Source organism: Leptopilina heterotoma, unplaced genomic scaffold (genome assembly GCF_015476425.1).
Source record: "Leptopilina heterotoma isolate Lh14 unplaced genomic scaffold, ASM1547642v1 Lhet_21, whole genome shotgun sequence".
NCBI classification, from domain to species: domain Eukaryota; kingdom Metazoa; phylum Arthropoda; class Insecta; order Hymenoptera; family Figitidae; genus Leptopilina; species Leptopilina heterotoma.
Window position 1 is genome coordinate 1,126,777 of NW_025110925.1, and position 26,587 is coordinate 1,153,363.

The following is a 26,587-nucleotide window of genomic DNA, read 5'->3' on the forward strand; positions in this document are numbered from 1 at the left end:
ATTTTGTTATTTACGAATTAATTGAATTTTTTCGGAAAATTATTTATGTCAATAATTGAATGTTTTGGAAGAATTTTATTAACATCTAAAAGAATAATTGAATTATTTAAAAAAAATTTAATTAAAATTGTATTTAAAATAATTGATTTTTTTCGAAAAATTTTATTAAAATATTTGAAAATAATTGAAATGTTATGACAAATTCTAATATTTTTGTAAATAATTGAATTCTTCTAATGAATTTTAAAAAACAAAAAATTCTTCCCAAAAATCCAATTATTGACATAAATAATTCTTCGAAAAAATTCAATTAATTCGTAAATAACAAAATTATTCCCAAAAATTCAATTATTTTGAGCCATTTTAATAAAGTTTAATTTAATTTGCAAAATTTAATTATTTTCTTAAATAACAGTATTTATCACAAATTTTTTGTTTTTTAAAAATTCTTTGGAAGAATTCAATAAATTATTTACAAAAAACAAACAAATAATTGCTTTTTTCGAGGAATTGAAATTAAATTTTTAAGAATAATTATATTTTTCGAGCAATTCCTGTAAAATTGTATAAAAAATAATTGAAATCCTGCTATGAATTTTATTAAAATTTTTAAAAATAATTTAATTCCTGAGAAAAATTTTATTTTTTATGAAAATAATTGAATTATTCCGAAAAATTTTATAAAAATGTTTTAAGAAAAGTATTGAATTTCAGTTAAAAATTTTGTTATTTTTGAAAATAATTGAATTCTTCATAAGAATTTTATAAACATTGTTTTAAATAATATTATTATTATGAAAATTTTGTTTTAAATGATTGAATTCTTGTGGAAAATTTTATTTCTGAAAATAATCAAATATTCAAATTCTTGCGAACAATTTTATTAGAATTTTTTTTAAATAATTGAATTCTTGTGATGAACATTGTTATTTATGAAAATAATTGAATTTTGCAAATAATTTTATTCAAATGCCTTAAAATAATTGAATTTTCGATGATAATTTTGTTATTTATCGACATAATTGAATTCTTTTGAATGATTTTATTAAAATCTGAATGAAAAATTGAATTAGGTATTTCAAAAAAATTTAATTAAAATTGTAGGTATTTAAAATAATTGATTTCTTTTAAACAATTTTATTAAAATATTTGAAAATAATTGAATTTCTGTGAAAATTTTTTATATTTTTGTAAATAATTGAATTCCTCCAAAGAATTTTATAATTGATTTTTCCGAGGAATTGAAATTAAATTTTTAAGAATAATGACATTTTTCGAGCAATTCCTGTAAAATTGTATTTAAAATAATTGAAATCCTGCGATAAATTTTATTATTTATGAAAATAATAGAATAGTAGCAAAGAAATTTATTAAAATATTCAAAAACAATTGAACTCCTGAAAAGAATTTAATTATTTATAAAAATAATTGAATAATTATTGCGAAAAGTTTTATTATTTATGAAAATAATTCAATTTCTACTTAGAATTTTATCAAAAAATTTTGTTAAATAATTGATTAATTTCATTTTTTTTTGAAAATTATATTTTAATTTTATTGAATTTCTGTGGAAATTCTATTATTTATGAAAATAATTGTATTTTGGATGAATTTTATCAATTTCTTTTTAAATAATTGAATTCTTTTGCAAAATTTCATGAAAATACCAGATATTGAAAATAATTTAATTTCGAATATTTTTTGAAAATAATTAAATCGTTTTAAAGAATTTGATTATTATAATTTTTGAGAATAGTTTTTTGATTTCCAGTATTAGCGAATTTAAAGTAGTGGAAATTCTCAAAAAAAGCAGAAATAGTTTTTTGAACTCTGATGGCTACGCATTTTTTCTTAATCATTTATAGCTGCGCAATTCCTTTATAAAAAATAATAAGTGATTATAAAATAAAAACATATAATATTTTGAAGCAGTTTATTGATTTCAGTTACAAATCGATAAACGAGAACTACATAAGTCATGTCTGCGTAAACTTATCACACAATTTTCACTTCTATCAACACTAAATTTCATTTCTATCGAGTTTCACCTTAATGCTTCTCTTCAACGAAAAGAAAAATGATTTCTTTAAATTTACATACAACTCATATATCTTCCTTGATATCAAATTTGGGGAAGAATTTTAAAAATTTTATATCAAGCATTAGATCGTCAGCTCGATAAAAATGAAAAAGAAACAGTTTTTTTGTATAATCAAATTAATCCACCCTTTTTTTCGGAACGAATTATTGAATTTTCATAAATAATAATAGTATAATAATGAAAAAAAAACTTAAGAGTCCTGCAAGTGAAGATGACAAACAATTTTAAAAAAACTTACAATTAATTAAATTTATTGAATTAAACAGCGTGATAGGCGTATTTTATTTGATCCTTTTTTTTTCTTTTAATTTTTTCCTCTCACATATTGTACACCGTTGTCTGTCGATTATTAATTTATGGTAATACTTTTTATCTTTTCGTTATAATTCTAGCATGTGTAGTGTGTCTACACACTTTACGGATAAAATATAGAATCGTTAGCAGACATATAATCTGTAAGGAATCATTTTTTCCATTCCATCATATTTAGCAAAACTAGTGTCTGCAACGAAGTCTAAGCTTAAACCTTATAGTACATATAACAAATCGCATACGGATTATTGCCCATCTATACCTATAAAGCTATACTTTCAAAAAAGAAATTAAACATCTTCAGCTTCAAGTATATTTATCATTAAAATAGAAAAAAAAACTGGAATCAAGTTTAAATGATAGAAGGGAAGAGAGTAGAAAAAAGAATCATTTTCTGAACAAAGCAGCTTGCGATACTCTTTAAAAGAAAATTATCGAAACAATTCAACAAATTTGTCTTTCAATTAAAAAAAAGTCAATACAATTTTTACAGTTTTAATCAATCAAAAATTAATTCATTAATAGCGTATCGAAAGTAACGAATATAAAATAATAAAAAATTCTTAGGGTCACAAGTACAAAACTTTGCGTTATAAATTGTCCATCATAAAACCCGAGTTTCGTTAATAAAATTAAAATTTAAAAAGAAATTTTTTATGCAAGTTCTTTTGTTTGCAAATATAAAAAGAATGAAACAAAACTCGCTCAAAGTGTGTACTGGGATCCTAAATGGCCTACATTCATTAATGTTAATCGGCTTTTTTTTCAAAAACCACATACGACGGGCAATAAATCAAAATTCAGGGCGTTGTTTCAAGATTCTTTTTGAAACAAAATTCAGTTTTAATTTTGCAATAATCTTAACGCAACGAGATAAATTTTGAATTATTGCCGTCAGCATTTTGCCATTTTTTTTTTGAAATTTTCAAAACGATCAAGCTACTGTTTTTTTACACAATTCAGTAGCATGAGAAAATTTCATTTTCTTTCTTTAAATACCTTCATATAAACATTAACATGAATATTTTTTCCCAGAATGCTTCTAGGCCCCTTAGAAAAGCAAATTGGGACACAAAAACAGCTTATACATCGAATTACCTATTTATTTGTTTTATTATTTATTATATTAATTTTTTTTTCTTCTTCGATGGGGGAGAAGGAAATTTTATCATTTTAATGCTAATATTTCCTTTACAATTTTACGATCAACAATTATGGTTCTATTGAATCTCCCTCTAGTTTATTTTAGTTTTTTTTATTTTTTTCTTTGAACAAAATGTTTTTTTAATTACCGCTTTTATAGCGTCGTGGACTACTTGCAATTAAATTATGCCAAACTAAATATTTTGATAATATTTAGTTCAAAAACACCAATTTGTAAAAATTATATTAGGAATGTCATATTTTACACGTCAACATTTTTGTTCTTCTTTTTAGTGATTTCGGACAATTTCGGACAAGTATTTTTTAAATGCAATTTTTTTAAAATTAAAATTGCAGTTGACGGTGTTAGGTAATTGGACGAAGCCTTTACATTCATGACAATGAAACAGCCAAGGTATCAAGTTTTGTAAAATTGAGATGGCCGCATTTCATCTCAGATTTTTCAGCAAATTAATTATTTTTTTCGATGGCCATACACCAGAAACGTTTGGAGAATGACCACATTTGTATTAAGAATTTATAATGTTCTTAATACATTGTTGGTAAAGATTTTAACACACATTTCAGAAGAACGCAAATTACAAATTGTTGATGTGTATTTTTCTTGTTTTACGTTCTCCTAAATCGTGTGTTAGTTGGCTTAAATTTTAATAATAAATAGCACATATTCTTAAAAATACTTTTTCGTAACGTAAACGTTACTATTATTGGTCGGGCGTCAATAAATTTTCTAATTCCTTCTCTTTTCTTTTTTTGTAAGGGGGGAAAAATTTAAGAATTTAAATAAATTTTACAAATTGTAAAATTTGTAAAAAAGATGGACCGGACTTTATCTTACAATTCGTTAGAACATTGACAAAAAAGTGTAAAAAATAAAACAAAGATAATAATATATTCCATGTTAATAAAATCTAGTCCATGACTAATTCTCGAAAAATTTAAGAAAACAAAGTACGAAGAGTTTGTATTTATTGACACCCAAGCAATGGAATTATTCAACAATTCTGCTTTTTTGTGTCTTTAAAAGAACTTATTCAAATATTTTTCTCAATATTTGAATTGGATTAATTATTATACTGTAATAAGCAAATTAACAGTAATAAAGCTGGCTATTGTATTCTCTCAATTCCTTATTTATCCAGAGCTCCGTTAATGATGTTGTTTTTCACCTGATTATTAACGTGAATACTGTCACCAGCAGCGCCTTTATCCTTTTTGTTTTGCGAATTAGTCACACTGTCTAATCCTAATTTGCTGAGTGTGCGTAAAGCTGTAAGTGCTGCTTGGTCTTGAGAAGCTGCCTTCGTCGCTCCATGACCGTGGCAAACCTGAGGAGGGTCTGTGTTCAATGACACAAGTGATAGATATTCCCTGTACAGTCCCTGAAACTGTAAATTAAATTATTAAATTATTAAATTCTATAATTAGTTTCAAATGAAAATATATCTGACACGTTCTGAAGAAAGATACCTAAAAAGCAAAAAAAAAAAATTTCTAATTGAGAGAATCAACTCTCAATATAAAATAATTAATAAAACTAATTTTAGTTTTAAATTAAACACTCAAATTTTTAAGGTAAAAATAACACAAACATAACCTTAATATTCTAATAGAAAAATTCTATAAGAATCATCAACGTTCACTCCAGTGAAAAAATTTTGTCGATCAGTGTTATTGAAAGACGGATTATTGTAGTTATATACAATAATTTTTTTATGAAATTAAATTTAGTTAAATACGGTCATTTGGGGTAAATGTAAACAGAATGCAGATTCAGGGCTTGGATCATCTTTCAGACTCAAAAAAAAGTCGCTTTAGTCGCATAAATTCACAACAAAAGTCACGAAAAGTTGCGTAAAATTTCTAAAAAAGTCGGAAAAAAGTCGCATGAAATTTTAGAAAAAACGACAAAAAGGAAACACGAAATCGTCAAAATTGTAAAAAAAATCAAATTTCTCGACAACACATACTTTAATATCAAACAATCCGGAATAATATTTAATAAATAATAAAATTTAATAAAATTCATAGCAAAATTTTAATTAGGTATTTTTAACATTTTTTTTTAAAAATCTATTCAAAATTTCAATTATTTTTATAAATAATAAAATTCTTCGCAAAAATTGATTTATGTTCAAAAATCAAAAATAAATTCTCGTCTAAATTTCAATTATCTTTATAAATAATAAAATTCTTCTCTGAAATTCATTTATTTTCAAAAGTAAGAAAATTCTTCGCAGAAATTTAATTATATTCAAAAATTTTTTTAAATTTCTCGAAATTTAATTATTTTTAAAAGTTTTGATAAAATTCTTCCTAAAAATTCAATTATTTTCGAAAGTAAGAAAATTCTTCGCAGAAATTCAATTATTTTCAAAATTTTTTTTAAAATTCTTCTCAAAATTTCAATTGTCTTTATAAATATCAAAATTCTTCTGCAGAATTCAATTACTTTTAAACATTTTTAAAAAAGTCTGTTCAAAATTTTAATTATATTTATGAATAATAAAGTTCTTCTCCGAAATTCAATTATTTGAAAAAATTTTTAATAAAATTATTGGCAAAATTTCAGTTATCTTTATAAATAATAAAATTCTTCTCTGAAATTTAATAATTTGTAAAGAATTTTAATAAAATTTTGTCAAAACTTCAATTATCTTTATAAATAAAAAAATTCATCCTAGAAATTCTATTATTTTCAAAATTTTTTTTTAATATCTCGTCAAAATTTTATTTATTTTTATAAATAATCAAATTCATCCTGGAAATTTAATTATTTTCAAAAGTTTTGATAAAATTCTTTGCGAATTTCAATTATCTTCAAAAGTAAGAAAATTCTTCGCAGAAATTCAATTATTTTCAAAATTTTTTTTAAAATTCTTCTCAAAATTTCAATTGTCTTTATAAATATCAAAATTCTTCTGCAAAATTCAATTACTTTTAAACATTTAAAAAAAAAAATCTGTTCAAACTTTCAATTATCTTTATAAACATAATTGAATAATAAAATTCTTTTCTGAAATTCAATTATTTGCAAAGAATTTTAATAAAATTCTTGTCAAAATTTCAATTATCTTTATAAATAATAAATGTAATTTATTTTTAATTTATAAATGTATTTTGATAAATAAATAAATAAATAAAATTCTTTTCTAAAATCCAATAATTTGCAAAGAATTTTAATAAAATTCTTGTCAAAATTTCAAATATCTTTATAAATAATAAAATTCATCATAGAAATTTAATTATTTTCAAAAGTAATCAAATTCTTCGCAAAAATTCAATTATTAAAAAAATTTTTTTTTAAATTCTCCTCACAATTTCAATTATTTTTTATAAATATCAAAATTCTTCTTCAAAATCCAATGACTTTTAAACATTTTAAAAAAAAATCTGTTTAAAATTTCAATTTTCTTTATAAATAATAATATTCGTCCTAAAAATTCAATTATTTTCAATTTTTTTTTAAATTTCTTGTCAAAATTTTAATTATCTTCATAAATAATATAATTCATCCTGGAAATTTAATTATTTTCAAAGGTTCTGATAAAATTCTTTGCAAAATTCAATTATCTTCAAAAGTAAGAAAATTCTTCGCAGAAATTCAATTATTTTCAAAAATTTTTTTAATTTCTCCTCAAAATTTCAATTATTTTTACGAATATCAAAATTCTTCTGCAAAATTCAATTACTTACTAATGTTTTATTAATTTCTTTCCAATAATTCAATTATTTTCATAAAAAATAATTAATATTTTTTTTTTTTTTTTTTATAAAATCTTATAATATAAAATAATGATTTTATCACTCGGTCATCTTTAATTATTATAAAACATGAAGAAATCGATCACTCCGAGTCTTTGACTTTGAATCTTTTGAAAAATTTTAATTCCTATGGAAAAATAATAATTAAATATTTATTTAAAAAAGAAGTTATTGATGTTTTCGAAAAATTTGAAAGAAATTTGTAAATAAATGTAACAGAACATTTTTTTCACTCAAACTATTTCCTTTAATTTTCTAAAAATTTTAAAAATTTCAGTCGCATTTTACTAAAAAAAATCTCGAAAAAGTCGATTAGTCGCATTTTTTTACAAAAGAGTTGAAAAAAGTCACATTTCCTTAGAAAAATCGAAAAAAGTCGAAAAAGTCACACAATCCGAGCCCTGCCGATTTTTTTACCAAAAACGCAAGTTTTTTTCGTTGAACGATGAAACTGACGGAATTCTTTTGAATAAACTTGTTACTTCACTTCCCTAGAAAAATTTCATGGGATCCCACTTTGAAATTTTCAAAAAATCGTAAAAATTTTTTTTTTTTGCTTGAAATACTCTTTATGAACACCAAAATTATAATTTTGGTGTCCATAAAAAGTATTTCAAGCAAAAAAAAAAATTTTTTTCGATTTTTTGAAAATTTCAAAGTGGGCTTAATTATTTTTAGTCTTGTCAACTGTCGAAGATTTAAAAAATATTCCACATATATTGAAAAACTACAAAATATCCGCCTATACATGCGACTATTTTTCAGAAAGTTTACATTTCCCTAGGTATGACCCAAAATTGATTGAAAGCTTAGCATTTTTATTTTTGCCCCTCCTTAAATTTAATTATTTTTATTTTAACGATTTGAAAAAAATTTCCTAATAAAATTGTTTTTTAATATATCTACATTTTTTTGTAATATTACTTTTTCCTCAAAAGGTAACAAACGTCAAATACTATTAAATAATAATGATTTCTTTCATTATGTAATGTAATTCTGATATTTGTTTGGTAACATTATATTAATTATTCTGTATAGGTATCTTAATTGATGTCTGAAAAGATAAGGCAAAACATTACAATTTCTATTTTCCAGAAAGAAAATATAGTTTCGCTATTGGGAACTCCACTTCGTGAGCGATATGTAAGATATAAATGTAAATAAACGTGTTGAAAAAGAGGAATGCAAACGTAAACAATGTTTTCGTATATCGGTGTTTTTTAAAGTTACTGCCATGTTACTGCGAATTAGGTGGAAAGAAAAGAAAATACACAGTTTAACCTAGTTGAGCAGTATTCATCGACACAGAGAAACCTCCACTCCGTAAAGCAGTGAAATCTCAATTTTTGTAAGTAAATATCAAGAAAATAATTTAAATATTTCACAAAATTATTTTTAAGGTAATTTTTTATGAGCAATTCAATAGTCATAAAATACGCTGACCCTTTTTGAATTTTTAATTTACTCACAAATTGGTAGATTTTGAAATCCATGCGTAATTTTGTAGAATATCAGAGTGGCCATAAGTTTCAGTTTATCAATTTCCCTGATATTTTCCTGACAATTTACTGACATTAAAATTATTCTCCCTGACAAAATTCTTTTTACAAGAAAATTTGAATGTTTACGGAAAATGGGTAAAATTTATGAATTCAATTATTTTTTACAATTTTCAACTAAACTTCATATCTGAATCAATTAATTTAAATAATTATAAAAATCAAAATAAGTTGCACTATTTCACTAAAAATTGTGGTATTTTGTTGCAATGTTTGGAAGAAAAGTCGAAAAAGTCGAAATTATTTAAAATAAGTCGAAAAAATCCTCAATTTTCTTAATTTCCCTGACAAAAATAAAAAAAAATTTTAAATAAATATTTAATAATTTTTTTTCATTGGAATTAAGATGTTTAAAAATTTCAAATACAAAATTTTCCAAATTGAACAACTCATAAGAATATTATTATAAAAGATGACCGACTGACAAAATCATTATTTTATTATTAGAAGAATATTGTTACTGTGATTTCTTCAAAATTATTTGTATCATTTCAATTCAATTAACATTTTCTAGAATTTTTAACTAAAATTCTACTTTAAATCAATAATACCAATTATTATTCAATTAAACTTTTTAAAAAAAAATAATTCTACAGAATTGTTAGTTAAAAGTACAAAAAATAATAATTTAATTCTACGAGAAATCAATTATTTAAATAAAAAAATAAATAATATTGAATGATTCTTAAAATTTAATTTTTACGAAATATTTAATTTCTTTTAAGGAATTTAATTAAAATTTTAATGAAATTTATTGAATTAAAGAATTTTATCACAATTTTTGAAAATAATTGAAAACTTTAGAAGAATTTTATTAGAATTTTGAAAAATAATTGAATTCCTGAGAAGAATTTAAATAATAATTTTTGAAAACAATTGAATTCATGAGAAGAATTTTATTAAAATTTTTGAAAATAATTGAAATTTTGCCAAGAATTTAATTAAAATTTTTGACAATTATTGAATTCTCGAGAAGAATTTTCCTTATCTATTTATAAAGATACCTAATTTAATTCTTGACGAGAATTTTTAAACAATTTTGAAAATAATTTAATTTCTACAAAGTATTTTATTACTTTTCAAAAGAATTGAATTCTTGTGATGAATTTTGATTTTTATCAAAATAATTGAATTTTAGAAAAGAATTTGATTAAAAATCCTTAGAATAATTGATTTTATGGAAACAATTTATGCGATTTTGTTGTTTATCAAGCTAATTTAATTCTTTTGCAAAGTTAGGTACTTAAAAATTGTTGAAAATAATTGATTTTCTGCGACGAATTAAATGTTATTTATGAAAATATTTGAATTATTGCAACGAATTTTATTGTGTTATTGAATAATTGAATGTTTCTTAAAATTGAATTCTTTTCGCAAGTTTTAATAAATTTTTTAATAATAATTGCATTTTTCAAGGAATTTATTTAAAATTGTATTAAAAATATTTGAAATTCTTTGATGAAAATAATTGAATTCGTAAATGAAATTATATTATTTATGAAAATAATTGAATCTTTTCGAAGAATTGTGTCAAAAAGTTTTTTCTATAATTAAATCTGTTGATAAATTTTATAAAAATAGTAAATATTGAAAATTATTGAATTGCAAAAAATTTTTGAATATAATTGAAATTTTGCTAAGAATTTTATTAAAATTAATTGAATTATTGAATTTCGGAGAAGAATTTAATTATTTGTGAAGATAATTGAATTCTTGACGAGATATTCGTGAAATTTTTTAAAAATAATTGAATTCTTGGGAAGAATTTTATTAAAATTCCTAAAAATTATTGAATTTCTGTGAAGAATTTTGTTATTTATCAAGATAATTGCATTAAAACTTTTGTAATAATTAAAAAATAATATTAGAAAAACAACCAACTTTTAAACATAATTGAGACTTGAATTCACTAAAATACAAATCTTACAAATTGTATAAATTTCATGAAAAATTTGAAGATTTGAAACTTTCAAAACAAAAGTTTCCAATTGAAAGTTTGAACGGCACTTTGCTAAATTTGGTGTAAATTTATCATTAAAATATAAAAGAAAAAATAGGGTAAATTTTTAAAATAGGGTACGTTTAGGGGCCAAAGTTAAAAAAAGGTGGCAGACTGTGATGCCTGTTCGAAATGTAAAATTCATCAAAGAAATCGTAGGCACAAGCAAAATATAAATTGTTCTCCTACCTTCGGAAAATCGCTGAACTCCACTTCGAAGTTTAACAGTTGTGCCAGGTATTTGAGTTGGTCCCTTGGAGATACTCCAGACGGAATTTGTTGCTGTTGTTGACCTCGAAGTTCTTCAGCGACCACTTGAACACTGGGTCCGCTACCAATTTTCGAATCCTGACCACCATCCATTAGAAGCAGTCCGGGAACAAGTTGACGTCCAATGGTTCCTGGAATATTTTTCTCATTGTTTTATACTTTTCGAAGCAAAAAATATAATAAACAGGTGATGAACCATTTATCAAGTATGAAAAGAAAATACAAAATTAAATCATACAGTAATTCAGCTAAATTATAAAAAAAAATTGAACACAAAGTAGTGATAAATCAAGTTAAAGGAAAGGAATTTGTCATTCGGTATTAATTATATCAAAGGTCGAAGAAGTTAACAAAATTTATTTAGAGAGATTGTCAACTTCTTCCACCTTTAATAAATCAAGTTGCTTCCAAAGAAACGTAGTTTTAGGAATACTCAAAGAAAGTGTGATAATACCTCCAGTAGGATGACTCTGAGTGTCGTTGGTCTGTTCATCCTCTAAGAAAGTGACTTTTCTTGATTTCCCCTCTGTATTGTCTTTGTCACCTGACTTAATAGAAGGTTTCGCCGGCTGTGGCTGAGGCTTGCTGTAGCCCATGGCAGTTAAGAGTGCCTCGGCAGCGGCTCTTTTCGCCAGTTTCTTGTTAGGTCCTATTCCTTGAGCTGAATGCTGTCCAACAGTGACTTCCATGATGAATTCCCTTCGCCTCGGAGCACCTTTTTCTTCAATTAGATTGTAAACAGGTTCCTTCTCCCGTTTTGCTTGTTGGATCTGAACAAGACGCGAGATCGGATTTACCTCCTCGATAATTTCAGCCTCCTGGCGTGGCTCCTGATAAACTTTAATCAAGTTTCGCGACTTCTTCTTAGTTGTTGGTGGCTTTCGTTTAAGACGTAAAGTTCGCGGTTGTATATTCGCCTGTATTGCTGGCAGTCGTTTTAACTCCTCCAACATTGCCTCTGCTGCTCGTTTTTTCGACACCTTCAAAGTAAATATTAAAATCGGATAGTAAATAACATATAGTACATTTAAATTTTAATGTTTGAATGTATTTAAATGTTAGTGTCTAAATTTAAATTTTAAAAACAATTTGAATGGTGTCTTACTTTCTTTGAGGATCCTTCACCAACTGTCATTTTCTCGCCCACTGAACACTTGGTCATGAATGTACGAATGTGAGGCTTTCCACTTTCAGAGACAACTTCGAAAGTTACCGACAATCCTCTCTTCAATGCGGTTTCGTGGACTAATGAAACGGGACTTTTTAATTCCGCATTTGGATCATCAATACTGCTTATTGTTCCGTTCTCATTCGGGGCACACGTATTAGCGATTTCCTCGGGCAAAGGAAGTTGACGCAGTTGTTCAAGAGCTCGGCCGGCTGCGTCATGTCGAGCTGCTTGTCCTGTCATTCCCCTTCCTATAAACTCACGTTCTCCGACCTATCAAGATAAACAATAAATCGGTGTCGATCAACTGTCATTTTCAATTTCCCGAATTTCCTTTCTTAACACTTTATTTATATGTTTTTATTATTATTACATTTGGGTCAAATTTCATACTTGATCATGGATTTTTCAATTTTTTTTTTTAAACTGTTGTAAATTTTGTAATTTAATATGAAAACTTTAAGTCTAAAAATATGTTCAAAAAGATTAGATGTCAATATTCCAATATTCAAAAAGGCGAAGCCAATATTGAGAATGATTTTTAAGAAATCAATCTGATTTGTTTCAAACTTGTCACTCGGGGTTTTCTGAGATTTCTCAATAAGAATCTCAACTAAAAAATATTCGATTTTCAAAAGAAAACTTCTTCAAGCATTCATGTACTATAAAATATACAACTTGGAAACTTTTAGAATAAATTATATTTTTCTAAAATCTTCCCTCGCACAAAACTACATTTACCCTATGTTTAAAAAACATTGAAACATCCACGATTAACTTTGATTTTTTTCAGGAAATTTGACCCATTTCAGAATATAGAATAATTTTCCTTATTCTCAGACTTCGCACTCGATAATTAATTTTAAAAAAGTAGCAGAAAGTAGCTTTCAAACTTAAAAAAGTAGTGAAAAAGTAGCTATCGAAAAATTAAACTTGACAACCAAAAAAACTCCTTTTAGACAATTCACAAAACTGACAAAAATCCCATTCCCTATTTTTTATTTTCCTGACTTTTTCCTAATTTTCATCAAAAAATATTTACTTCTTTCTTATCCTGATGCTAATAAATTGAATTCCTTCAACGAATTTTATTATTCATCAAAGAATTTCAATATTTATAAAAATAATTCAATACTTGTGAAGAATTTTATTAAAATTTTTAAAGAATTGATTTCTTTCGACTAATTTTAAGCAAATTATAATTTAAATCATTGATTTCCTGAGAAATTTTTATCATTCACGAAAATAATTGAATTTTTAAGAAGATTTTTACAAAATTTTTTTTAAATAATTGAATTCTGTTTGCAAATTTTTTGAAAATAGTAAATATTGAAAATCATTGAATTGCGAAAAGTTTTTAAAAATAATTAAATATTACAAAGAATTCTATTAAAATTTTTGACAATAATTGAATGTCTGTGTGGCATTTTATTGAATTTTTTTTGAAAATAATTGAATTCCTAAAAAGCATTTTATTATTTATGAAAATAATTGAATTCTTGCGAACGATTTTATTAGAATCCTTGAAAATAATTGATTTTTCAAGAAGAAGTTTATTACTTTTAAAAATAATTGAATTCTTGTGATGAATATTGTTATTTATCAAAATAATTGAATTTTGCTAAAAATTTCATTAAAATACCTCAAAATAATTGAATTTTCAGGAATAATTTTGTTATTTATTAAAATATTTGAATTCTTGGGAAGAATTTTATTAAAATCTAAAAGAATAATTGAATTATTTAAAAAAAATTTAATTAAAATTGTATTTAAAATAATTGATTTCTTTCGAACAATTTTATTAAAATTTTTGAAAATAATTTGAATTGCTGTAAAAATTTCTAATATTTTTGTAAATAATTGAATTTTCCCAAAGAAGTTAAAAAAAACAATTTATTTAAATAATTGATTTTTTCGAGGAATTGAAATTAAATTTTTAAAAATAATGACATTTTTCGAGCAATTCTTGTAAAATTGTATTAAAAATAATTGAAATCCGGCGATGAATTTAATAATTTATGAAAATAATTGAATAGTAGCAAAGAATTTTATTATTTATGAAAATAATTGAATTATTGCGAAAAATTGTATTATTTATAAAAATAATTGAATTTCTAAAAAGCATTTTATTATTTATGAAAATAATTGAATTCTTGCGAACGATTTTATTAGAATTCTTGAAAATCATTGATTTTCCAAGAAGAAATTTATTACTTTTAAAAATAATTGAATTCTTGCGATGAATATTGTTGTTTATCAAAATAATGGAATTTTGCAAAGACTTTTATTAAAATGCCCCAAAATAATTTAATTTTCGGGAATAATTTTATTATTTATTGACATAATTGAATTCTTTTGAAGAATTATTTATGTAAATAATTGAATTCTTAGGAAGAATTTTATTAAAATCTAACAGAATAATTGAATTATATATGAAAAAAATTTAATTAAAATTGTTTTAAAAATAATTAATTTTTTTTCCAACAATTTTATAAAAATATTTGAATTCCTGTGAAAAATTCGAACATTTTTGTAAATAATTGAATTCTTCCAAAGAATTAAAAAAAAAAAATTTGTTTAATAATTGATTTTTTCGAGAAAATTAAAATTTAATTTGAAGAATAATTACATTTCTCGAGCAATTCCTGTAAAATTGTATAAAAAATAATTGAAATTCTGTGATGAATTTTATAATTTATATGAAAATAATTGAATAGCTGTTAAGAATCGTATTAAAATTTTCAAAAATAATTGAATTCCTGAAAAAAATTTTATTTTTTATGAAAATAATTGAATTATTCCGAAAAATTTTATTTAAATGTTTAAAAAGAAAATTGAATTTCAATGGAAAATGTTATTTTTTTAAATAATTGAATTCTTTATAAGAATTTCATAAACATGGTTTCAAATAATTAATTTTCTTCGAAATATAATAAATATTATGAAAATTTTAGTTTAAATAATTAAATTCTTGTGCAAATCTTTATTTGTGAAAATAATTGAATTTTTTTATTAATTAATTGAAAATAGTATTAAAAATAATTGAAATTCTTCAATGAGTTTTATTATTTATAAAAATAATTGAATTCTTGCTTAGAATTTAATCAAAATTTTTTTTAAAAAAATTGAATTTCCATGAAAAATATTATTAGTGAAAGTAATTGAACTATTGTGAAGAATTGTACAAAGATTTTGTTAAATAATTGATTTTTTCGAAATTTTTTTTGAAAATGCTATTCTAAATTAATTAAATTCCTGTGGAAATTTTATTATTTATGAAAATAGTTGAATTTTGGATGAATGTTATCAATTTTTCTAATAATAATTGAATTGTTTTGCCAAATTTGATGAAAACACTAGATATTGAAAATATAATTTCGAATATTTTTTGGAAATAATTGAATCGTTTTAAAGAATTTGAGACTATAATTTTTGAGAAGTTTTTTGATTTCTAGTATTAGCGAATTTAAAGTAGTGAAAATTCTCAAAAAGAACAGAAATAGTAGCTTTTAGAGTCTGAAATCTAAAAAAAGTATCCAAATAGTTGCATAACGTGAAAAAAGTAGTAAATAGTATAGGTTTTAGTGGATGAGTGCGAAGCCTGTATTCTTAATAATAAACTTCCATGCAAAATCTGAAAAATATTATATTTTTGAAGAAAGGAAAGAACCTTTAATGTAACGAGGTAAAATCCCTGAGGTTCTGGATGGTATCCACGATTGTAGGTTGGGTAACGTGGAGGAAACATCCGAGGAAAGTTTCCAAAGCCGTGTGCCACGAACTGCTGTGGAGTGGCTGGTGGTGCGTGTCTAAAAGTGTAGACTGTTGGTTCGCCCCTTTTCATCGCTAAAGCGTTAAGTTCAACAGTTGGTGGCAAATGACCTGCAAAAAAATTTTAAGGTTCCATGAATTGATTATTATAGAAAACAATTTGTTTTACTACGTCTCTTTTTGCAGATATTGTGCAAACGCTAAAACAGTTTGTTAATTTAAAACCAAATTCGTATTAAAAACGAAATCACTCTGACAAAAATCAAGTTGGTGAAATTTTTAGAAATTCACAAATTGGGAAATATATTTAGCTACAATAGAAATAAAGTAAATTACCGGAAGCAGCAGGACATTTGCCAGGAACCCTCAGTGCTCTCGGTGGTTTCGGCGGCGGTTGTCGATACCATGTTTTTGTCAGCGCCTCACTCGCAGCACTATGTTGAGCCTTCTTTATGCTGGGTCCTTCAGCGACGTATTCCTCCTCGCCAAGTTTCAGAGTCACGGTGAATCTCTTCTTATGTGCTGGTCCCTGCTCATTCGTTAATCGATATTGGTGTTGAATTTTATTAAACCTAGCCAGCTCATTTACTAAGCACATTGGTGTCTTTTCTTTCATGTTTGCCAAATTTGAATTCGTCCCGTTGGCATGATTTTGCATCGAATCATCATTAAGAATAGAATCATCATTTCCCTCAATAATTGTCAATTTATTTTGTTCAATTGTATTCTTTTGCGCCTGAATATTCGCCTGATTTTGGAGGGTCATTATTTGATCTTTAGCCAACGTTACTTGTAAATTAACATTAACCATCGTCCCTGTTAAGAAACAAAAGAAAACAAAATTCAACACCATAAGAAAATATTACAAAAATTTCGAAAATAATAAAAAAGTTCTTAATTAAATTGAATTCTTTTCAATTATTATAGATATATCTTTTCATTATAGATATAAGTTGACGAAATACATATCTGAAAAAAAGTTGCGAGTGTATAAGAAATAAAAGAATTAAAAATTATAAAATTATAAAATGGGGAAAAAAATAGAAAACTAAAGTGTTTAATTTTAATATAAATAAATAGTAAATTGCGATCGATTTTTGATAATGAAATATTTTTAATTATTTGACCTTATGGTGGGCTATAGTTGTAATTTTAATTACTGTCAAAGAGATGTAAAATTATCCAAAACCTGAAAGCAAACAGACCTGTAAAACAGCCCGTTGTACCAAAAAGTTCATGCCAATTGTCTGGGAAATCGATGAAAGGCACTTCAATTTTTCCGGCTTCTGATCCGACAAAAAGTATGAGGAAAGTTGTGAGAACAAGTACGCGATGTAGTGCTAATAAAAATAAAAATTGCGATACATACTTCTTTTGAAATGATACAATTCTTTTCTCATATTTAACTATATTCGTATTCAAAGAATGGAATGTTTCATTTAAATAATTAAAAGATTTGGCCAATTCAACACCAATTCGATGCACTGATTTTTATTCGGTTAACTGAAATTTAGCTCTAGATTTGTAAATTCGTGTCTTTAGTATACTGATTAATGATTCCTTTAAATAATTTCTTTAAATTCACAAATTTAGTAGATTTGAAAACTTTTCGTTCCTATTTCAATCAAAATTAAGTTTCGGTTTTTTGACAAACGCTTCAAGTTCTTAAAATTTAACTTCTTTTTCATGATCTATGTATCTTTTTGAATAAAAATAAAAACTTTAAAAACATTTTACTTAAAACTAAAAATTAAATTTTTCATAACTATAAATTTCTTCATGTTTTATAATAATTAAAAGATCACCAAGTGATAAAATCATTCTCAATTCAATTATTATTTTCAAGAATTTTTAACTAAAATAAAAATTTAAATTAATTTAATTTTAATTTTAATTTTCAATAATATTCGAAAAAGTTCTTTGACAATTTTTAAATTCAATTGTTTACAATATTCAATTTTACTTGAAATTTCAATTATTTGTAAATTCTTCAATTAAATATATCAAATAATATAAAAAAATTCAATTAAACTTTTTTTAAAAAAATTAATTTCAAAATTCAATTATTTCTAAAAATTCACGCTACCTATATGTATTTTAAAATTCAATTAAACTTTTTAAAAAAAAATTAATTTTAAAATTCAATTATTTTTAAAAATTTACGCTTTATTTTAATATTCAATTATTATCTAAAATTTTAACTGAATTTCATTTTTCAATCAGTTTTTTTTTAGAAAATTCTACAAGAATTCAATTATTTATATACAAAAGTGAATAATTTATTGAATTCTCATAAAAAGAATTTTATCAACAAATTTTTAAATAATTGAAATGTTATAACGAATTTTAATAAAGTTTATAAGAATTATTACATTTTTCCAGGAATTCAATTAAAATTGTATTAAAAATAATTCAAATTCTGTTATGAGTTTTATTATTTATGAAAAAAATTGATTTTCCTAAACAGAATTTTATTATATTAAAATAATTGAATCTCTGTAAAAAATATTATTATTTATGAAAATAATTGAATTATAGCGAAAAAATTTATAAAAAATTTGTCTCTAAATAATTGAATTCCAGTGAAATTTTTATTACTTATGAAAATAGTTAAATGGAGATGTAGATGTTAAAATTCATTGAATTGAGAAAAACTTTTGAAAATAATTGAATTACGAAGAATAATTTTAATATTTATTTAAAGAAAACTGAAATTTTTACGAGAATTTTGTTCAATTTTCGAAAATAATTGAATTTTTGTGAAGAATTTTATTATTTCTGTTGAAAATAATTGGATTTCTATAATTTAAAACCTTTTATAAAATTCAATTATTTTTTAAAAATTCACGCTATAATGATTTTAATATTCAATTATTATCTTAAATTTTAACTCAAATTCATTTTTAAATCAATTTTCGGTATAGAAAATGCTACTAGAACTCAATTATTTAAATACAAAAATAAATAATTTATTGAATAATAATTGAATGCTTCATAAAATTAAATTCTTATAAAGAATTTTATCAACAAATTTTTAACTAATTGAATTCTGCCACGAGTTTTATTATTTATAAAAATAATTGAATATACATCCTAAAAAGAATTAATGAAAATAATTGAATGATTGCGAAGAAATTTATGAAAAATTTGTAAATAATGGAATGTCTGTGAAATTTTTATTGTTTTATAAAAAATAATTAAAGGCTTGCGTAGAATTTTATTGAAAAATTTTTGAAAATAATTGAAATTTTGCCAAGAATTTTATTAAAATTTTTGAAAATAATTGAATTTTGAAGAAAAATTTTATTAGTTTTGAAAATAATTGAATTTCTGCAATCATTTGTAATTTCTCTAAAATTCTCAAAATTATGTCGTACATTTTACGAACTTTTCGTTTATTCCTAATCAAATTACCGACTTGACGGACCTTTTCTTTAAAAAAAAATGACTTTTACGGACTTCAAGCAAATTTACGGATTTAGTTCGAGCCCTGCAAACTGCAATACGATTTTTATTTTTAAAATCAAAAATCAGTTAAACAGAAGACTTAGGTAATGTACACACTTTGTTTGAAAAAAGTACAAAAATTTAAAAATATATTATTAGTATTGCAAATTAAAAGAAAGTATTTAGTCATTGTTTATTACTATACTAAATACACAAATTCGTAAAATTAAAACCAAATATGAATCAATGTATCGAATTAATGTCAAAAACATCATTTTAAATAATTTATAGCTTTCGCTTATGTGATACTTTCAAAAATTGAATAAAGTAACAAAGAATTAATATTTACAGAATTTATTAATATATTATTATTATAAAAACCAGATGAGTCAGATTATATTAAATACTATAAATTTCCGTTCATTATTAATTCATTCTATATAATAAATCTGATGCTTTTAAAATTTATTCTACATTCACTGGTGTGTATGATGATGAACAAGGTGACAATGATGGGTATTTTTCCGAAAACAAAGGGCATGGCAGGTCGGCAATCTAAAGTATTATTCCCAGAAAAAAAAAAATTTTTTTTTTAAATTTTTTAAAAATTAAAAAATTTTTTTTTGTTTAAAAAAAATAATAAACAATTGCTTCCCAAAAACGGTTGAACTGATTTTACTAAATTTTATAATATGTTATGGCTATAAAAAGAAGATTTGAAATGTGGAAAAAGAAAGTAAAATTATGATAAATACATAGAATATAAATAATGGTTTAGACATACGAATCCTTTTCGTTCCATTACGTCAAGATTTTTTGTAACCGCAAAAAACATTTGGATTTTTGATGATATAAGAATTTTTTTTAAAATTGATCAATTTGTTTTGAAACTTAGTATATATAGGGATTCTTGAGGTCGCTGATTCCGAATCTAAATCACTATCTTTTCAAAGTTTGTAAACATATTATTTATCATCATTTCCCAATTTTAAAGCAAATTACTTTAATATTTTTGGGCTCTTCAAAAATACCTTTCTCGTTTTTTAAACTACTCCTTTTGGTCAAAAAACTACTCTGACCTATGGGAATTGACATAGGGGCGTGGCTTATTCAATATGGCGGCTTATATACCTCAAAATAGTGCAAAATACACGTGTAATATCAAATTTTTTTTCCAAAATGCTAATTAAAATAGAAAATATTTTTGCTTGGGCGAATACGACTTCTTCCCATAGAAACATGATTGAAGGAAATCGCGTTCTTAATCCCAATTATATTATTATGATTGGAAAACTTAAAAATAATGACATTGACAATATCAGTTTGACAAAGCTGTCGCTTTGTGTTTGCAAACGTCTAATTTGAAAGAACTGCCGCATGAAATTAATAATTATTAATTATTATTTATGTTGTCTTTTTTCTTCATTTATTACAATTTATTTATAAATTTCATTTTTAAAATGAAAAACATGATTAAAATTTTGTTTACTATAGGTTAGGTTACTCCAAAACAATTTTCAACTGTAAATAATTAAAAAACAAAGAAGCACACTCTTTTCTTGATTGTAACTTTATTTAATTTCACAGCGATTTTCTAAGCCTTTAATTTATCCATTTTTTCTCCCTCCAAAAAAAATATTCAACTTCTACCATGCAATAATTTGGTTTTGGAAATCTATGTAGAGATACTAATAAGTCTTTTTTTGCATTACTGTTACATCCAGAAAGTGAACAATTATCCCGATAAGAAGTTTTAGAACGATTTACTAGCTTTACACCTTCCATTTTTCGAAAATTAAATACATTTACATTTGACACTGTTAACTTTGATCAAATCGGGGTATTTAAATAGTTTGATTTTCCGCCACCAGTTGGCGTCCGATTTATGTCAATTCCCAATTACGGATTTAGAAAATATTTTCGGGTGGGGCGATTGTATTAATCTTATCCTCCCTCCTAGAATTAATATGAAGCACCTTACGAGATACCTACATTACTTATCAAAATCTTAGGTGAGGTGATCGCCGCGTCTGCTCCCAATGTAGATCCACCACTGACCAAAAAACAAAATTACACTGAAACCCCACTTATTTAAAGTCTCATTTACTTAAAGTCGCTTTTATTTGAACCCGTTTTTGCTTCAGTTATTTTTAGTTAGAATCGTTAGAATCAGCCCTAACCTCACTTATTTTAGCTCATGCGCAGTACGCGACCAATGGAAAGAGACTTACATTCTCATTGGTTGAGTTTAAACAAAACCAACCAATCATGTCAATTTATCGAATTACGTCACCAAAATAGGTTATGTCGACCAAAATACAAATAAACGCGACACTTCGTGTCGAATTGCGTGGACCATGTTCAAATAAGTGGGGTTTCAGTGTATCTAACTTGCAGCGAATGCCTCAATTTATTAGCTAATTAAATTAACTGCGAAAATTACTTATTGAAATCAAATAAAAAACTGATTTTTAATTATTTGAAAAGAAGCATAACAGAGCATAACTTCTTATATCATAATTCTCATAAATTCTCTACTGCGAGGAGAACTGACGTTCACTTACCCTGTGTGAAATAAATTATGCACATGTACTTTTCGTGAAACATTCATTTCCATCAATTTTGTTTAGGAGGAACAAATGTCAGTTCTTCCTTTTTAAAAGAAGGCTCTCAATAAATATTATCTATTACCGTGCTACCCGTCAGTCTAGCACTTGACAGTTACTACAAAGTATAAGGAAAAATAAAAGCAAAAGTGCAAAAGACAAGGAACAAGAAAAGGCATACCATTTTGACTCATCATGTGTCGCTGGTTACTGTGTGACATCACTGGATGTTGAATATGATGAGGTATATGAGTCTGTTGAGTGTGATTGGACATCGAGAGAATTTGATGTCCAGCATGCGGATTCCGATGCGAATGAGGATGCTGAGGCTGTTGAGGGGGGGCCATACTTGCCTGTTGCATCGGACGCATCGGTCCTTCCATTCTTAAATAGAATCAAATATAGGCAAATTTTACTAAATATTTCAACATTATTTTAATAGAATACATTTTTTTAACTTAATCGTCTCCATCACTTTTTTCAGTGATTATCATTATCCGTCTAATATTAACTCTTTATTCGGTAAATATAGTGTTAACATTCTGCCGTCCTAATAAAAATAGTCGGTACTTGCAAATTTAAAATGCCGGACAAAAAAATTTTAAAGTTATCAGATTGAGCTGAAAATACTTACTAGGAGGTTTTTGAGGTCACTGAATTCAAATTTGATGGCAGATTTTCAAAATACAAAATGATAGATTTCCAGCTCGATCCGACAACTTTAAATTTAATTTGGCTGCCATTTTTAGTCATTTCAGTTATTTGTGACTGAATATGGTAAAGAATCAACCTTCAACCCCTATTTTCAATGTCAATGTTTTTATCAACAAAAATTTATACAGGGAGAACTCCATCCCAGCGTGGCATTTGAATATTCCTGGTAAAAAGGCTTGAATAGAAAGGTATTAAAAATTATTTCTTCAGACGAATTCATGGATATTTTCAATACTTCTGAATTCCTTTTTTCTTAGTTCATAACTACATTTCAAAGTTGAGCACCATTAATTAATCCGGACACAAAAATTTCATTAAATACCCATAAAAAATTATTATTGATTTTTCATTTATTCCCTAAAATTCAGTTTTAAAAAAAAATTTTATTTGAAAATCTAAATTTTATTTTTATTTTATATATTATTTATTTATATATTTTTTTAATTTACATTATAAAATTATATTATTTTATCAAAGAATTATAAAATTAAACCTACTGATGGAAATAAAAAATTGAGATTTAGTTAAAAAAAAATTTTCTTTATAAATAATTTCATAAAAACATTTATTGGCAATCTGGTAAATAATATGATTTCGTGTTCACAAAGAGAAGAAATGCATACACAAATATTTAAAGAGCATTTTGGTTAAGACACTTTTGTAAATAAATGCTGAGATAGCATAATTTTCTCAAAATACACAACTTGTTTATTGTTCTTTTTTAGTCTTAGTAATTGACGCACTTACCTTATATTAAAATCTAACGAAAGAACCGAAAGTGCAGGTAAATTTAATACAAACATATTTTAAATATTATCTTTGTGACTAATTTTTCAAGAATTAAGTAATATATTCAATAACTTCTCACTGAGTGTCCGATAATCGGCTTTTCATTTTGTTTTCTTAGTTTCTTATGCACATTATTCTTTTCAAATTATTTAAATATTTAAACGAATAAAAATATTATTTAGTATTTTACATTATTTATTATTTAAATTATTTAAAGAATAAATAATAAAACTGAACTTAACAGAATTGTATTGAATTAAATTATTAATTAATTAATTGACTTACAATAATTGAAGTATTTGCAGATTTTTTAGACATTTAATGAGTTTGTTAGCAACGTTTTTTGTTTCTTAAGAAATTTTTTTCACATTTTAAACAAAATGTTATTATTTAGAAACACTCTGAGGATGGTATTCAATTTGTACCGAAACGAGTTTTTTTTGTAATTATTTGAATTAAATTCGTAAATTAAATTTGAATTTGAATTAAAATCATTTGACCAAAAAATAATTAATAATTTTATTATTTCCACAAAATTAATATTTCCTATTCGGATATGGTTAAAATTTTAAGCTGCGCTTATACTTAACAGACTGCCAAGTTTTACTTTTATCGGTAGAGTCGTTTTTAAGTAATGCCCGTACAAAATATCTCCAACAGACAGAAATTTTATTTATGGCACATTTGCAATCTTTACTACTTAAAACGATATATTATGGAAGGAAAATTTCATTTTTAGCAATGTACAGACAAAAGTCCGATTTTATTAAAAATTTTTAAAACTTATCCTTTGCATTAAAACGAATATCATTTAACTTCTTAAATTAAAAAAATCCATAAGTAGAATTACAGTTGCAATTTTTAGAAATAATCTATTATTTTATCACTTATTTTGGTATTTAAATGATTAAATTCTCGTTCAACTTTTTAATAAAAAAATGTCAGTTAAAATTTAGGAAAATATTTGAAGAATTAAGATTCTAAATTTTAGAAATAATTACACGGAGAGAGAATATATATTAAATTTGGTAAAAGTATTTTACAAATTGGGGAAAAGTGCGACAAAGCGAAATTTTGATATAAAAAATACTAAACTTTAAAAAAACTTATGTGAAATTTATTAAAGTTATATTAGAATTTAATATTGATATAACTTTAATAAAATTTTTAATTAATTTAAAAATTTTTAATTTTAAATTAATTTACAAATTTTACAATGAAAAATTGAAAAAATAAGAAATTTTCACAAATTTCATTAAAATAAATTTTATATTTCAAACAATTTTATTTTCTTACTTAAAAAATTATTTTTCGAAGATTATAATTACTTTGTTAAAATTCTGAAAAATAATTGAATATCAGTATATTTTAGAGAAATAATTAAATTTTAAAAGGTTTTTAAATTTAAATCTTTTTTAATATTTTAATCGCCGTAAAAGTATAATTATAATTTAAATGTTTATTTAAAAAAATTATTAATATATTATTTTCTTTTAAAAACTATTAAATTCTTGAATAATTTTATTCAAAAAATAATTGTCTTTTGGAAAAATTGCAGTTGCAATTTTTAGAAATAATTAAATTTCAAAAGGTTTTACATGGAAATTATTTAAAATTTCAGTTAAAATAAATAAAAATAAGTTTTCAAATATTTGTTTAACAAAAATAATTGAAACTTTGAAAAATTAAATGTAGAAATTTAAAAAAACTTAGTTTTTTGAAAAATTGTAATTAACATTTTCTTTAAGACAATTGAATTGTTTTGATTAAATTTGATTAAAAAATGTAGAAATTTACAAAAAATTAGTTTTTTGAAAAATTGTAATTAACATTTTTTTTTAAAGACAATTGAATTATTTTTAAAAAAGTTTTTCTGGAATGATTAATAAAGCGATTGGCCTACAATTTGTTTAGAAAGAATTGTAAAATTGAAAAGAATATTCTCGAACGTTTTCTCTAGGAGAAAGCAAATTGCTTATCACAATGAGGAAGGTAAATTGTCATGAAATGAACAACTTGTCAGAATTTTGTTATCAGACTAGAAATGTAAAAACAGTGTTAAACTTAAAGGCGAATTTTTTTCAATTAGTTTCCATAATAGCATAAATATTTACTTACAACTTTAATTTTCAAACGTCTCGACTTATTTAAAAAAAATGACATAGCTAAAAAATCGTTACTAAAAAGAACAAGCAGCATTTTTAAACAAGCTGGTAAAAAATGATTAAATTTGAACAAGATTGATTAATAGAAAAGTGATTGACTTGTTTTTGTTTCGATCTCAGTAAATAAATTCGAAACCCAAAAGAGTTCAAGGATGACATTTTCTTCCGGAGAAATCAATCTTGTATTAAAAAATTGTGTAATAAAAGAAAACGTTAGCGAGCAAAAAAACCAAATACTAAGATCTATTAAAAATAAACTTATTATACTTTATACAGAAGACGATAAATCGTTTTTAGAAAATTTATATTCAAATGTTTCTCTACCCGGTAAAACTTGTATAAAATGTTGGTAATTTTCGGCTTTTTATTTAAAAACATTTGCAAAATAAGGAACACTAATTGAACAACTAAAAGGCAGTAAAGTTATTGTAAATAAATTTTCACTTCTTTTTAACTGTCAAATTAGGGAAATTATTGTTAATATATGAATTTTAATAAATAAGTGGATATTCAATGGGCTTGGTCCGGCAATATGAAAACTTATTCTTTTGGAAGATATTCTTACCAAAGTATATAGGTTATTAAGAAAAATCTCAGCTGTTTCGTCGATAAAATTTTCGGCGAAACAGACGATGTCACTTTTTCACAATCACTGTCAGGCCCTATTAAACAACTATTGGCAAACAGTAAAGAAAACGAATCTGCAGACTAAAATGCGGCCATTTTGCTGTAGACTCTACTGCTCAAAAGGAAAGAT

At 24.0% G+C, this 26,587-nt stretch overlaps 1 protein-coding gene across 2 annotated transcripts; it reads right to left on the bottom strand.

The window, feature by feature from the left end:
- Window positions 1-1,919: 1,919 nt before the first annotated feature.
- LOC122501440 (double-stranded RNA-binding protein Staufen homolog 2) lies at window positions 1,920-26,587 on the bottom strand. 2 transcript variants are annotated; one of them, XM_043610891.1, is made up of 9 exons: window positions 26,396-26,587; window positions 22,344-22,546; window positions 17,315-17,449; window positions 16,446-16,925; window positions 16,009-16,220; window positions 12,276-12,611; window positions 11,625-12,150; window positions 11,090-11,301; window positions 1,920-4,965 (listed from the first exon to the last, which is right to left on the bottom strand). In XM_043610891.1, exons 2-9 carry the CDS (start codon window positions 22,543-22,545, stop codon window positions 4,708-4,710), a joined length of 2,361 nt encoding a protein of 786 aa, XP_043466826.1. In that variant the 5' UTR covers window position 22,546; window positions 26,396-26,587; the 3' UTR covers window positions 1,920-4,707. The 2 variants fall into 2 exon arrangements, with proteins under 2 accessions (XP_043466826.1, XP_043466827.1); XM_043610892.1 differs by lacking the exon at window positions 17,315-17,449.

Coding starts and splice junctions, on each gene's coding strand:
- LOC122501440 (XM_043610891.1), bottom strand. CDS start 22,545: ATGGAAGGACCGATGCGTCCGATGCAACAGGCAAGTATGGCCCCCCCT. Junction 11,302..11,624: donor TCAGAGTCATCCTACTGGAG/GTATTATCACAC, acceptor AAAATATTCCAG/GAACCATTGGACGTCAACTT. Junction 4,966..11,089: donor AGTTCAGCGATTTTCCGAAG/GTAGGAGAACAA, acceptor TTTAATTTACAG/TTTCAGGGACTGTACAGGGA.